Genomic DNA, 12,988 nt, shown 5'->3' with positions numbered 1-12,988 from the left:
TTGCATGTTGTTTTGTGTGTGTTTCTGATTCCTGTGTGAAAATAGTATAACATTCTGACTATATACCAGTAACCACTCCCCCCATTGGTCTATCTCTGCATCATATTGGTGTTCTGTTGTTATTGAAAGGTGTCCGTCCCCATCCAGTGGCTAGGCTAGGGTTAGGAGGACTACACAGGCAATCAGAGGACTATATAGGGAATGGGGTGCCATTTGTGACAGTGATATAATAGAAGGAGCAGTTCTCCAGTGTATTGATGTGTTATACTGTTAGGGACTGGATACACAACCATGCATTGGTATCATATTGACTGTCTGAAGGACACAGTTGTACTGTGGATTAGATTGACTGTCTGACTGTCTGAAGGACACAAATGGATTGAGCACTCATTGCCCATTCAGTATGAACTGTATTACATTTTGTATACAAATTGTGTGGTGAGGCGTTACTGAGTCTGAGCATGTGTTTTGTGTGTGATTTTGCATGTGTCGCATTTGTGTGTTTGTATGTTGTGTATGCATTCACTAACGTGGGTGCATTTTGTGTGCCTGTCTGTGTGCATGTGTGTGGTTGCATGGGTGTGCTTGCTTCTGTGTGTGTCTGTGCCCACAGAGAGTTCTCCAAGGAGAGAGAGAAGGCCAAGGCCAGAGGAGACTTCCAGAAGCTGAGAGAGAAGCAGCAGCTAGAGGAGGACCTGAAGGGCTACCTGGACTGGATCACTCAGGCCGAGGACATCGACCCTGACAACGAGGACGAGGAGGGCAATGAGGAGGGCAAACGCAACCGTAAGCACCCTACAACATACACACACATACTACCCTAAAACACACACACACAAACATGTGCACACACAAACCGTACACTACACACCACCCTAAATCACACACTACCCCAAAACACACACTACCCCAAAACATACACGCCATCCTAAAATACACACTACCCCAAAACATACACACTATCCTAAAACACACACACTATCCTAAAACACACACTCCCCAAAACATACACACTATCCTAAAACACACACTACCCCAAAACATACACACTATCCTAAAACACACACACTATCCTAAAATACACACTACCCCAAAACAAACACTACCCCAAAACATACACACTATCCTAAAACACACACTCCCCAAAACATACACACTATCCTAAAATACACACTACCCCAAAACATACACACTATCCTAAAACATACACACTACCCCAAAACATACACACTATCCTAAAATACACACTACCCCAAAACAAACACTACCCCAAAACATACACACCATCCTAAAACACACACTCCCCAAAACATACACACTATCCTAAAACACACACTCCCCCAAAACATACACACTATCCTAAAACACACACTACCCCAAAACATACACACTATCCTAAAACACACACTACCCCAAAACATACACACTATCCTAAAACAAACACTACCCCAAAACATACACACTATCCTAAAACACACACACAGCGCAAGAGCAGCCAGTGAGTGTACCTGTGCACCACAGAAAAACTACAGTATGGGTGGCTTGTTGTTTAGGGAAATATAGCTACTGAAGGTTTCCTGTGTGACCTGCTCTTTTGCAGTCTCGCAGCTCTCATTGGCCACATACTGGAATTCTGTGTTCAGGGTTACTGTGTTAAATCCACATACACACTAAAATACTACACACTCGCACACAAACACACACACACACAAACACACACACTAAAGTACTACACACACCACACACACACGGCTAAGCAGATAATATAGATTTGGTGAGCCAGAGTCCCCTGTAATGTAGGTCAGTGTAGGGAGACGAAGCCAAAAGATCAAGGTTGTTTTAAAAAAAAAAAAGATTACACACATAATCTGTGTCACGGCTGCGCTGCGAGTCAGGTGATTACACTCTCTCACTCTCTGTCTAGACACACACACACACATAGACACACACACTCCTACATGTACAACTATATTAACCACTATATCTTGTAATCAGCAATGTTTCCAATATTGTTGTCAACTATTGTTATGACTCTAAAGAGTATCTATGTCAGGTTTGTGAGGTGCACTATACAGCCTTCCTCAGTTCACACCATAGTCATGTTAGTGGAGCTCCAGTTGAGTTAGTCTGAGAAGGCAAAAAAGGGATAAATCATATTACTTGAGCAGAAGAAAGACTGTAATCCAAATCCTCTTTATGTAAGCAGCACATGATGCAGAACAGAACAGCAAACTGTTACTGCCCCTCCATACAGCTTTAGTACTGTACCCTCCCTACCTGTCAACCAGATACTGTTACTGCCCCTCCATACAGCCTTAGTACTGTACCCTCCCTACCTGTCAACCATATACTGTTACTGCCCTTCCATACAGCTTTAGTACTGTACCCTCCCTACCTGTCAACCATATACTGTTACTGCCCTTCCATACAGCTTTAGTACTGTACCCTCCCTACCTGTCAACCAGATACTGTTACTGCCCCTCCATACAGCTTTAGTACTGTACCCTCCCTACCTGTCAACCAGATACTGTTACTGCACCTCCATACAGCTTTAGTACTGTACCCTCCCTACCTGTCAACCAGATACTGTTACTGCCCTTCCATACAGCTTTAGTACTGTACCCTCCCTACCTGTCAACCAGATACTGTTACTGCCCTTCCATACAGCTTTAGTACTGTACCCTCCCTACCTGTCAACCAGATACTGTTACTGCCCTTCCATACAGCTTTAGTACTGTACCCTCCCTACCTGTCAACCAGATACTGTTACTGCCCTTCCATACAGCTTTAGTACTGTACCCTCCCTACCTGTCAACCATATACTGTTACTGCCCTTCCATACAGCTTTAGTACTGTACCCTCCCTACCTGTCAACCATATACTGTTACTGCCCTTACATACAGCTTTAGTACTGTACCCTCCCTACCTGTCAACCAGATATCAAAACAAATCAAATCAAATGTATTTATATAGCCCTTCGTACATCAGCTGATATCTCAAAGTGCTGTACAGAAACCCAGCCTAAAACCCCAAACAGCGAGCAATGCAGGTGTAGAAGCACGGTGGCTAGGAAAAACTCCCTAGAAAGGCCACTGTTACTGCCCCTCCATACAGCTTTAGTACAGTATATTTCTCGTCACCATCCCTTCCTATGAACCAGAGAGCAGCACTATACCACTACACTATCTCTCAGTCTCCAGTCTCCTTCCCCTAGAAAGTACTGAGCTCTAGATTAGAATCACAACCTCTTTCACTGATTTACTTTAAAGCCACATCTCTCCTGTATTCTCTCCAAACTCCAGAGTTTCAGTACGGTCCCTGTCCCTCTCGTGTTTACCAATTATGTAGATTTAGTCAAGCATCTCTGCCATGCTTCCAAATATACTCTTTTACTTAGACATTTATTGTTCTATTGTCAATAACTGTATTTCAGTCCCTCCAGGATTCTGCTATGCTGTCATCACAATTGTTTTTGCAGAATCAACAGTTCCCTGCATATTATGCGAGGGCTTGCAAATTTGACCAATCACTGCGGTATTGCCGCATAAACAATAAAATCATTGCAATATTATCGCATATAACTGACCCATCTCCCCAGAACAAAAAGAGGGCTCGCAAGTTCAACCAATCACCACACATTTACCGCAGAATATGGTTCAATCAAGCCATGAGTCATCAAAGTTTTTGCCTCGTTATTGCATTTTCGTTACAAATTGGACAAAATCATTACATTTTCCCATACAAAATGTCAAAATTGCTGTAGCAAAATCAAGTATTTTTACCCGCAAATATCACAAAAAATCTCTGTGAAATCCTGGAGGGATGGGGATTTAGTAATTGAACCTTCAAACCAAGTAAGGTAATGTATATTAAATTATAGTAAAGTATAGTAAAATATAGTTAAGTATAGTCAAGTATAGAATACTAAAGCAAGTAAAGGATTACCACAGGATTATGCCTCCATTTATACACAGTTAACATAACTAGTAACTGGATAGTAACATGATAGGAGATATGTATCGTAGGAGTAGCATCTTCAGTATGTAGGGGTCTCAGAAAAGATCTTTCTAGTGCTCAGAATGCTTGGCACTAGGCTGAAGGTTGGGGTTAAAGGTCAGTGGTTATAATAACATGGATCCCTCGGCGATGCCAACTTGTGAAATGCATCACCCTGGCTTTTCTGTGTCTATCACCGTACCCGGGCATGACATGAGAGACTGTATAGTAACATATACACTGAGTGTACAAAACATTAAGAAAACCTGCTCTTTCCATGCAATTGACTGACCAGGTGAATAAGTTTTAATGTCACATGCACAAGTACAGTGAAATGCTTTTTTTTCAAACTAAAAAGTATAAAAAAAATATAATTCCAGGTAAAATCCAGGTCAAAGCTATGATCCCTCATTGATGTCACTTGTTAATTCCATTTAAATCAGTGTAGATGAAGGGAAGGAGACAGGTTAAAGAAGATTCTTAAGTCTTGGGACAATTGAGACATGGATTGTGTGTGTGCCATTCAGAAGGTGAATGGGCAAGACAAAATATTTAAGTGCCTTTGAACGGGGTATGGTAGTAGGTGCCAGGCGCACCGGTTTGTGTCAAGAGCTGTAACGCTGCTGGGTTTTTCATGCTCAACAGTTTGTGTGTGTATCAAGCATAGTCCACCACCTAAAGGACATCCTGCCAACTTGACACAACGGTGGGAAGCATTGGAGTCAAAATGGGCCAGCATCCCTTTGGAACGCTTTTAGGAAGGTGTTCTTGATGTTTTGTACACTCAGTGTGCATGTGAATGCTGTTCATTTGCATTGCAGCATGTAGGTATAGGCTCTAGAGCTGTACTGTTCTGTATGACCCCCCCCTCCCCTCCGGCCTGCAGGTGCTAGCTTCCTGTCATGTGACTAACAGTTGTCCATCTTCCTCTTCTGCTCCTCTTCAGTGTCTACCACAGTCCATGCTACTGGTGTCAGTGGTGCTGGTGTTGTTAGTCAGTGTCGCTGTTGCCAGCTGTACTGGGTCGTTCCACGAAAAGAGTGCCTTTAAGTAGAAATTGTGCACAAATATTGAGTTTTAAAAACCTGTTATATTAAATGATGTGCCCTTTAATATAGACCACATTGAGAATTTAATAAAGCAGATTTTATATTTGAATAAAGGCTTGCTAAATGCTTGTAAAATTAAACATTTTGATATGTCCCTTCATCAACCCTGTGCCACTTCTAGAAAGATTTTAACCCACTTAATCCCAAAAGTTACACTATCATTGTAAAGCTCTTGTTATTTTGTTGCTTTGACAATGTAATTTCTGAAGATTATTATTTATAAATTACATATGTCCCTCATTTTAAGGTCAATCCTGTTACGTGAACTGAAATCTCGTTTTTAATAGGGTGAAACTATTAGTAAAAAAATAATAATTAAATCCTAAATTCATTGAACATCTAATAGTAAAATTATACGGAAAAGCAAGTGAGCTGGTTCTGCTCTTTTTGGCAATTTTCAGGTGTTTTGTGGTGTGAAAATAAGCAGGTTAAACATACAAAGTCAACCCTATTCACCCATAGACAGGCTAGAAATGTTTTAACAATGTATTTCCTTGCATTCTATTGACCCTCTCAGTTGCACACAACAAGCTTCCATTCCCCCGGTCACAACGGGAGTACAACGGGAGTTATGGCTCAACAGATTTAAACTTGTTACTTTATTTGGCCCTTAATAGCCACTTACTATCTCATTGAGATGTGTTTTTATGAAGTTGAACATATGCTCTTTATGACAGTATGTTAAAAGTAGGTGAAATCAAACGTTTTTTTTGACCAAGTTACACTTCTCGAAAGGCACCGAATTGGTGGAACGACCCTACTATTATTGTTGCTGTTACAGTTGTTGTTGTGGTGCATTGTTACTGTGCTGCTCTAACCTATCTTGATAGAGGCCCATTCTCCTCCCCATGTTTCTCTGCTGTGCCGTCTGCTGTCTGAATACATGGGCTTGCATGCATTAAACATGAAGGGGTGACTCTGGCTGACCTCACAGAGAAGAAGAAAGGAAGCAGGTTTGGGTGGTTCAGCCAGTCCTCCGACACTCATGGTAAATCCCCTGGTTTTCCCTTCCACATTGAACAAGTCTGCGTGTGCGTGTGTGCGTGAGCAAGCTTGTGTGTGGGTGGGTGATTGCGCATGCTTGCGTGAGCTTGTGTGTTTGTGTATGTATTTGTTTGTTTGGGTATGTCTGTGTGTACACCTCTGTGTGTCTGCAGCCTAATGTCAGCAGCCTAATGTCTGCAGCCTAATGTCTGCAGCCTAATGTCAGCAGCCTAATGTCTGCAGCCTAATGTCTGCAGCCTAATGTCAGCAGCCTAATGTCTGCAGCCTAATGTCTGCAGCCTAATGTCAGCAGCCTAATGTCTGCAGCCTAATGTCAGCAGCCTAATGTCTGCAGCCTAATGTCGGCAGCCTAATGTCGGCAGCCTAATGTCTGCAGCCTAATGTCTGCAGCCTAATGTCAGCAGCCTAATGTCTGCAGCCTAATGTCGGCAGCCTAATGTCAGCAGCCTAATGTCTGCAGCCTAATGTCTGCAGCCTAATGTCAGCAGCCTAATGTCTGCAGCCTAATGTCTGCAGCCTAATGTCAGCAGCCTAATGTCTGCAGCCTAATGTCGGCAGCCTAATGTCGGCAGCCTAATGTCAGCAGCCTAATGTCTGCAGCCTAATGTCCGCAGCCTAATGTCCGCAGCCTAATGTCGGCAGCCTAATGTCGGCAGCCTAATGTCTGCAGCATAATGTGTGCAGCCTAATGTCGGCAGCATAATGTCTGCAGCCTAATGTCTGCAGCCTAATGTCTGCAGCCTAATGTCTGCAGCCTAATGTCGGCAGCCTAATGTCTGCAGCCTAATGTCTGCAGCATAATGTATGCAGCCTAATGTCAGCAGCCTAATGTCTGCAGCCTAATGTCGGCAGCATAATGTCGGCAGCCTAATGTCTGCAGCCTAATGTCTGCAGCCTAATGTCAGCAGCCTAATGTCTGCAGCCTAATGTCGGCAGCCTAATGTCTGCAGCCTAATGTCTGCAGCCTAATGTCGGCAGCATAATGTCTGCAGCCTAATGTCCGTAGCATAATGTGTGCAGCCTAATCACCCTGCTTGTGCTTTGCTATTGTGATTGACCATTCTGTTTGAGCATTACTATCCTTTCGGTCTTGCTTTTCCTTTTGTGTTCTTTCTGTGTTTGATAAAGCCTCTCCCTGCAGGCCAACTCCTGCTGTTTCTGACTCAATGAGCCCAGACTCTCTCATCCCCTGTGAGTGGAGTCACATGAGGAGCACCAGGCAGCATAATAGGGATACATACTGCTCTGGTTGATACCAGGCACTCAACTTCTCTCCCTCTCTCTCTCTCTCTCTCCATGCGCAGCCCGGTTAAATCAGCTAGGCTGGGGGCTCAGTGTGAATAGAAAAACGGGGCTAAACCAAGATCACTACATCCAGCAGTCAGCAGTATTGAGAAAGAGAGAGAGAGCTGTCGAAGGACTCAAGAGTCAAAGAGAACGCTTTCACACAAACCTCGTAACCTCGCACAAACAGGCTGTGGTCTCACATAAAAGTTGTAGCTTTGTTTCTTTTCACACAGTCATAGCAGCAGTCTTCTCATATTACAGAATTTCTCCCAAAGTTCCCCAAGAACACAGTGCCTCCATCATTCTTAAATGGAAGAAGTTTGGAACCACCAAGACTCTTCCTAGAGCTGGCTTCCCGGCCAAACTGAGCAATCAGGGGAGAAGGGCCTTGGTCAGGGAGGTGACCAAGAACCTGATAGTCACTCTCTTCTATGGAGATGGGAGAACCTTTAAGAAGGACAACCATCTCTGCAGCACTCCACCAATCAGGCATTTATGGTAGAGTGGCCATTTTTCAGCGACAGCGACTGGGAGACTCGTCAGGATCGAGGCAAAGATGAACAGAGCAAAGTACAGAGAGATCCTTTATGAAAACCTGCTCCAAAGCGCTCAGGTCCTCAGACTGGGGGCGAAGGTTCACCATCCAACATGACATAGACCCTAAGCACACAGCCAAGGCTTCGGGACAAGTCTCTGAATATCCTTGAGTGGCCCAGCCAGAGCCCAGACTTGAACCCGATCTAACAGCTCAGGAAAGTCCTGAAAATAGCTGTGTAGCAACGCTCCCCATCCAACCTGAGGGACCACGAGAGGATCTGCAGAGAAGAATGGAAGAAACTCCCCAAATACAAGCTTATAGTGTCATACCCACAAATACTTGATGCTGTAATCGCTGCCATAGGTGCTTCAACAAAGTACTGAGTCAAGGGTCTGAATACTTATTTTTTATAAATTAGTGAAAATCAAAAAAACTGTTTTTGGTTTGTTATTATGGGGTATTATGTGTAGATTGATGAGGAGAAAGAAAGAAAAAATCATCAATTTTAGAATACGGCTGTAAAGTAAAACAATGTGGAAAAAGTCAGTGCCGAAAGGTGTTAGTGTTTTAAGTCTAATATTTTTGTATCTAGTGTTTTGTGTCTAATATTTTAAAGTAATACCTTCTTTTTTTGTCTAATATGGCTGTTTAAAGGAGCATCCTCTTTCTTCATCCTGTACTCCTCCACTGCATCAGAGAGCCCTCAGACATAGCAGCTGTCCCGTCCTCTAACTCCCTCTGTTCCTACATCTCTAACTCATTATGTTAAGTCATAGTGATGATTACAATGACCATACTAGTAACGCTTATGATGGCAGTTAGTTTATTAATTCATAGTAAGTTAATAAGGTACTAGAAGCCAGTAGTTATTATGATGAAGAGATATCCTATCACATTGTCATACTTTCCAGGGGATATAAAATAAACACAAACCCTATAGTGGTTTCTTTCTTTCTTGTTTTTCTATCTGCCCACTTTACAGACTTTCTTCTGTATATTCTGTTGCACATGGATTTGGTTTTGGGAGGTATCGTCCTTTGGAACCGAATTTGTGTTGTGTTTTTTTGTTGTTGAGAAAAGGGATTTCTTAGAAATTCCTGCAGTGATGCTGACCGTTCTTTCTTTCTTTCTTTGATGAATGAGGTTTATTTTCTCTGGGATGTGTTTGACTCAGCTGTGGTACCGTGGGTCTGAATGTGTACTGTACGGTTGACGTGTGTGCGTGACATGTACGGTGTGTTGTACATGGGGTTCTGTATGTGTGTATGATGAGTACTCTGTTTGCCACTGCAGCGAGTATGCCAGCCAGTGAGACGGAGTCGGTGAACACAGAGAACGTGGCCGAGGATGAGGTGAAGACACCGTGCTGTGGACCTTTTTGGTGAGAACTCCCCCAGACTAGAACCACATCTGCAGTTCCGTACCATAGAACACAACCTGCGATATTATAGAAACTACCACATTCTTTACAGAAACACAACCCCTGAGTGAACTATTGTGTGCTTTATCTATCTTTATCTATCCTCTATCTATCCTGTCTGGACAACTGCTGGTGTAAAACAAGCTTTAATAACATTACATTACATTTAAGTCATTTAGCAGACGCTCTTATCCAGAGCGACTATAAATACATTTGTTTGGTTGACCACTCATGTTGCACATAGGATATGTGGCGTTCTACAACATTTATAAATATCCTGCAGTCAGCAAACTAAACTGACATCTATTATAAACGTTTTGATTTTTCCAGTCAAAAAATTTCAAAGTCAAAGTTCAGGTCAGTGAAATCACCTTACCTCACATGTGTCCTTGCTTGACGCATGCAGCAGCAGTCTGTACAGTAAAAGTTTTATTTTTCTGCATGAAGTAGTGACGTCTGTTATTTCTGTAGATAAATGCTTGCTTTAGGTTTCTCTACTGTATGTGCTGTTCTGTTCTCTGGAGTCAGCTTTAATGAGTCTGCAGGTAATAAATCAACTCCAACTCCCCTTTAAACATGTCAGCATATAATCTGGGGCATCGGGAGGAACTGGAGGTTCTGGAGTCTTGTGCAGTGTTTTTATACTTTTTGATTTATACTGCATGCTATGCTGCTCTCTCCCTGTCCCAAAGTTCTTTCAAAGTTAATTGACTTCTCTTTCCCAAGTTTTCTTCTAATATTCTTTGAACACAGTGCCTGCCTACACCTCCTCTTTATATACTTCCTAACCCCCCTCTAACCATCAATCCTCCCCTCTTCAATGAAAACCTCCCCTACTGGTCTCCTTTTTACTTCCTGTCTCACAGTCGGCGCTGGCGTCGCTGGAACAGGTTCTGCCGCAGGAAGTGCCGGTTGGCAGTTAAATCGGTGCCTTTCTATTGGCTGGTGATCATCCTGGTGTTTCTCAACACACTCACCATCTCCTCAGAGCACTACATGCAGCCTGACTGGCTCACTCAAGTACAGGGTTAGTACACTACAATCAGCCTGACTGGCTCACTCCAGTACAGGGTTAGTACACTACAATCAGCCTGACTGGCTCACTCCAGTACAGGGTTAGTACACTACAATCAGCCTGACTGGCTCACTCCAGTACAGGGTTAGTACACTACAATCAGCCTGACTGGCTCACTCCAGTACAGGGTTAGTACACTACAATCAGCCTGACTGGCTCACTCCAGTACAGGGTTAGTACACTACAATCAGCCTGACTGGCTCACTCCAGTACAGGGTTAGTACACTACAATTAGCCTGACTGGCTCACTCCAGTACAGGGAGTGGGTCTACTACACCACATACTGGCTACCATTGTCTTAGATCATGTGCCATAGGGCCAGGAGTTTTTCCTGACCATGTGACTTGACCAGCAAAACTTCAGGCCCATACAGTATTTATACTCTATAACTAAGGCCCAGAGTAGTCTTATGAGGCTCCATGGCAGCTGTGAAAAGAGACTCGACCAGAATTACTTCCAAGTCAGGTCACGTGGTAAGGAAAAACTCCTATCAATGATATTTTTAATGTGACTTGCTTCAGCAGTCACACTTTAAATCTTGTACTTATTTCTGACATTTTATTAAAGTTATTATTTGTATCACTACTCCTTTTACACTGTTTAAGCTAGAAACACCATTCAAACTTTAAAACATGCAGACTGGTGTGGAATAGTTTTGATACCGTTTATACCTTTTAAACTATTAACCTTTTTGTAATCCAAAAAATCCTAATCCACTTTAATGTAAACAATGTGACTTTTGACACAAATCAGCTACTTTGACCACTTTCCCAACAACTTAGACAAAAACGTTGTGCGTATGAAATCTTAAGCCCGGTTCAGATACAGCCGACATAAGGAGAGATGAGACAAGACAAAATTAGCTCATTTTGGAATTGTCTGTTGTAGGACAGCTAACTAAAAACATTCAGATCAAAAACATGAGATGCATGTTTGAGAACAATTCCACTATAATGTGACTATTTTTACAATGATGTGGTGAAGCTTTGAAACAAAGTTAGCACTTGTTGTAGCAAACGAGTATCATTAAATACATGCACCAGAAACATGGCACACTTTGTAACTTGACAGAGAAATATCAGCAAGCTAGCGATTACTGCAGCAAAAGAGCTAGCTAGCTGCTTGGCTTGCTAGCTGCTTGGCTTGCTAGCTGCTAGCTGCTTGGCTTGCTAGCTGCTTGTCTAAACACAGACAAAATGTCAGCGCACTGTTCTCTGATTGGCTAAATGTATCTGTCTCGTCGCAAGTCTTTAGCTAAGATTTGACATGTTCAATTTGGGAAAATCAAGCAGCCGACATGAGACGTTCTAAAAATAGAGTGTTCAAAGCAAATGTTATAGAACTGAGTAAAACCATGTTGTCTGTTGTATCTGAATCAGGCTTTAGTCTACTTCTCTGCTGTTCAAATCTGAAATCAGAACTGAAATATCTTCTACCAATTTATTTGTATTTGTATTTATTTGCACCAAAGAAAACAAGTGATAGACAACAATACTGATATAAAATAAAGCAAACGGTGTGCAGGTGTTGTTGAAAGCCCAAAGGCTAATATGAAAACCACACCACAAAAACGATATACAATACATAAGTACAAAAATAACAGATAAAACCTACTAATAATATTACTACTACTTCACAGAGTTGTGGCTGAACGATGACATTATCAACATACAGTTGGCTGGTTATATGCTGTATAGGCAGGATTAAAGAGGGGGGCCTGGTAAGACAAGGGGCGGTGGACTATGTATTTTTGTAAATAATAGCTGGTGCACGATATCTAAGGAAGTCTTAAGGTTTTGCTTGCCTGAGGTAGAGTATCTCATGATAAACTGTAGACCACACTACATCTACATAGAGAGTTTTCACCTGTATTTTTCGTAGCTGTCTACATACCACCACAGACTGAGGCTGGCAATAAGACCGCACTCAATGAGCTGCATTCCGCCATAAGCAAACAGGAAAACGCTCACCCAGAGGTGGTGCTCCTAGTGGCCGGGGACTTTAATGCAGGGAAACTTAAATCGGTCTTACCAAATTTCTAACAGCATGTTAAATGTGCAACCAGAGGGAAAAAAACTATTGACCACCTTTACTCCACACACAGAGACACATACAAAGCTCTCCCTCGCCCTAAATTTGGCAAATCTGACCATAATTATATCCTCCTGATTCCTGCTTACAAGCAAAAATTAAAGCAGGAAGCACCAGTGACTCGATCAATAAAAAAGTGGTGAGATGAAGCAGCTGCTAAGCTACAGGACTGTTTTGCCAGTAAATACTGGAATACGTTCCGGGATTCCTCCGATGGCATTGAGGAGTACACCACACACCACATCAGTCATTGGCTTCATCAATAAGTGCATCGATGACGTCATCCCCACAGTGACAGTATGTACATACCCCAACCAGAAGCTATGGATTACCGGCAAATTATCTGCACTGAGCTAAAGGCTAGAGCTGCCGCTTTCAAGGAGCGGGACTCTAACCTGGAAGCTTATAAGATATCCCGCTATGCCGTCTGACAAACCATCAAACAGGCAAAGCATCAATACAGGACT

The 12,988-nt window shown here is 42.6% G+C and overlaps 1 protein-coding gene across 1 annotated transcript in view; it reads left to right on the top strand.

Annotated features, from left to right (window-relative positions):
* LOC115131694 (voltage-dependent L-type calcium channel subunit alpha-1D-like) overlaps positions 1-12,988 on the top strand; it is a 190,148-nt gene that overhangs the window by 56,258 nt on the left and 120,902 nt on the right. The window contains exons 9-13 of the mRNA XM_065003103.1: positions 614-786; positions 6,016-6,093; positions 9,229-9,316; positions 9,686-9,712; positions 10,222-10,382. Of these exons, the coding sequence (XP_064859175.1) occupies positions 614-786; positions 6,016-6,093; positions 9,229-9,316; positions 9,686-9,712; positions 10,222-10,382 (527 nt within the window). The remainder of the gene's footprint in view (positions 1-613; positions 787-6,015; positions 6,094-9,228; positions 9,317-9,685; positions 9,713-10,221; positions 10,383-12,988) is intronic.

Source organism: Oncorhynchus nerka, linkage group LG2 (assembly GCF_034236695.1).
Source record: "Oncorhynchus nerka isolate Pitt River linkage group LG2, Oner_Uvic_2.0, whole genome shotgun sequence".
Taxonomy (NCBI): Eukaryota; Metazoa; Chordata; class Actinopteri; order Salmoniformes; family Salmonidae; genus Oncorhynchus; species Oncorhynchus nerka.
This window is presented reverse-complemented; position numbering and strand designations above follow the sequence as displayed.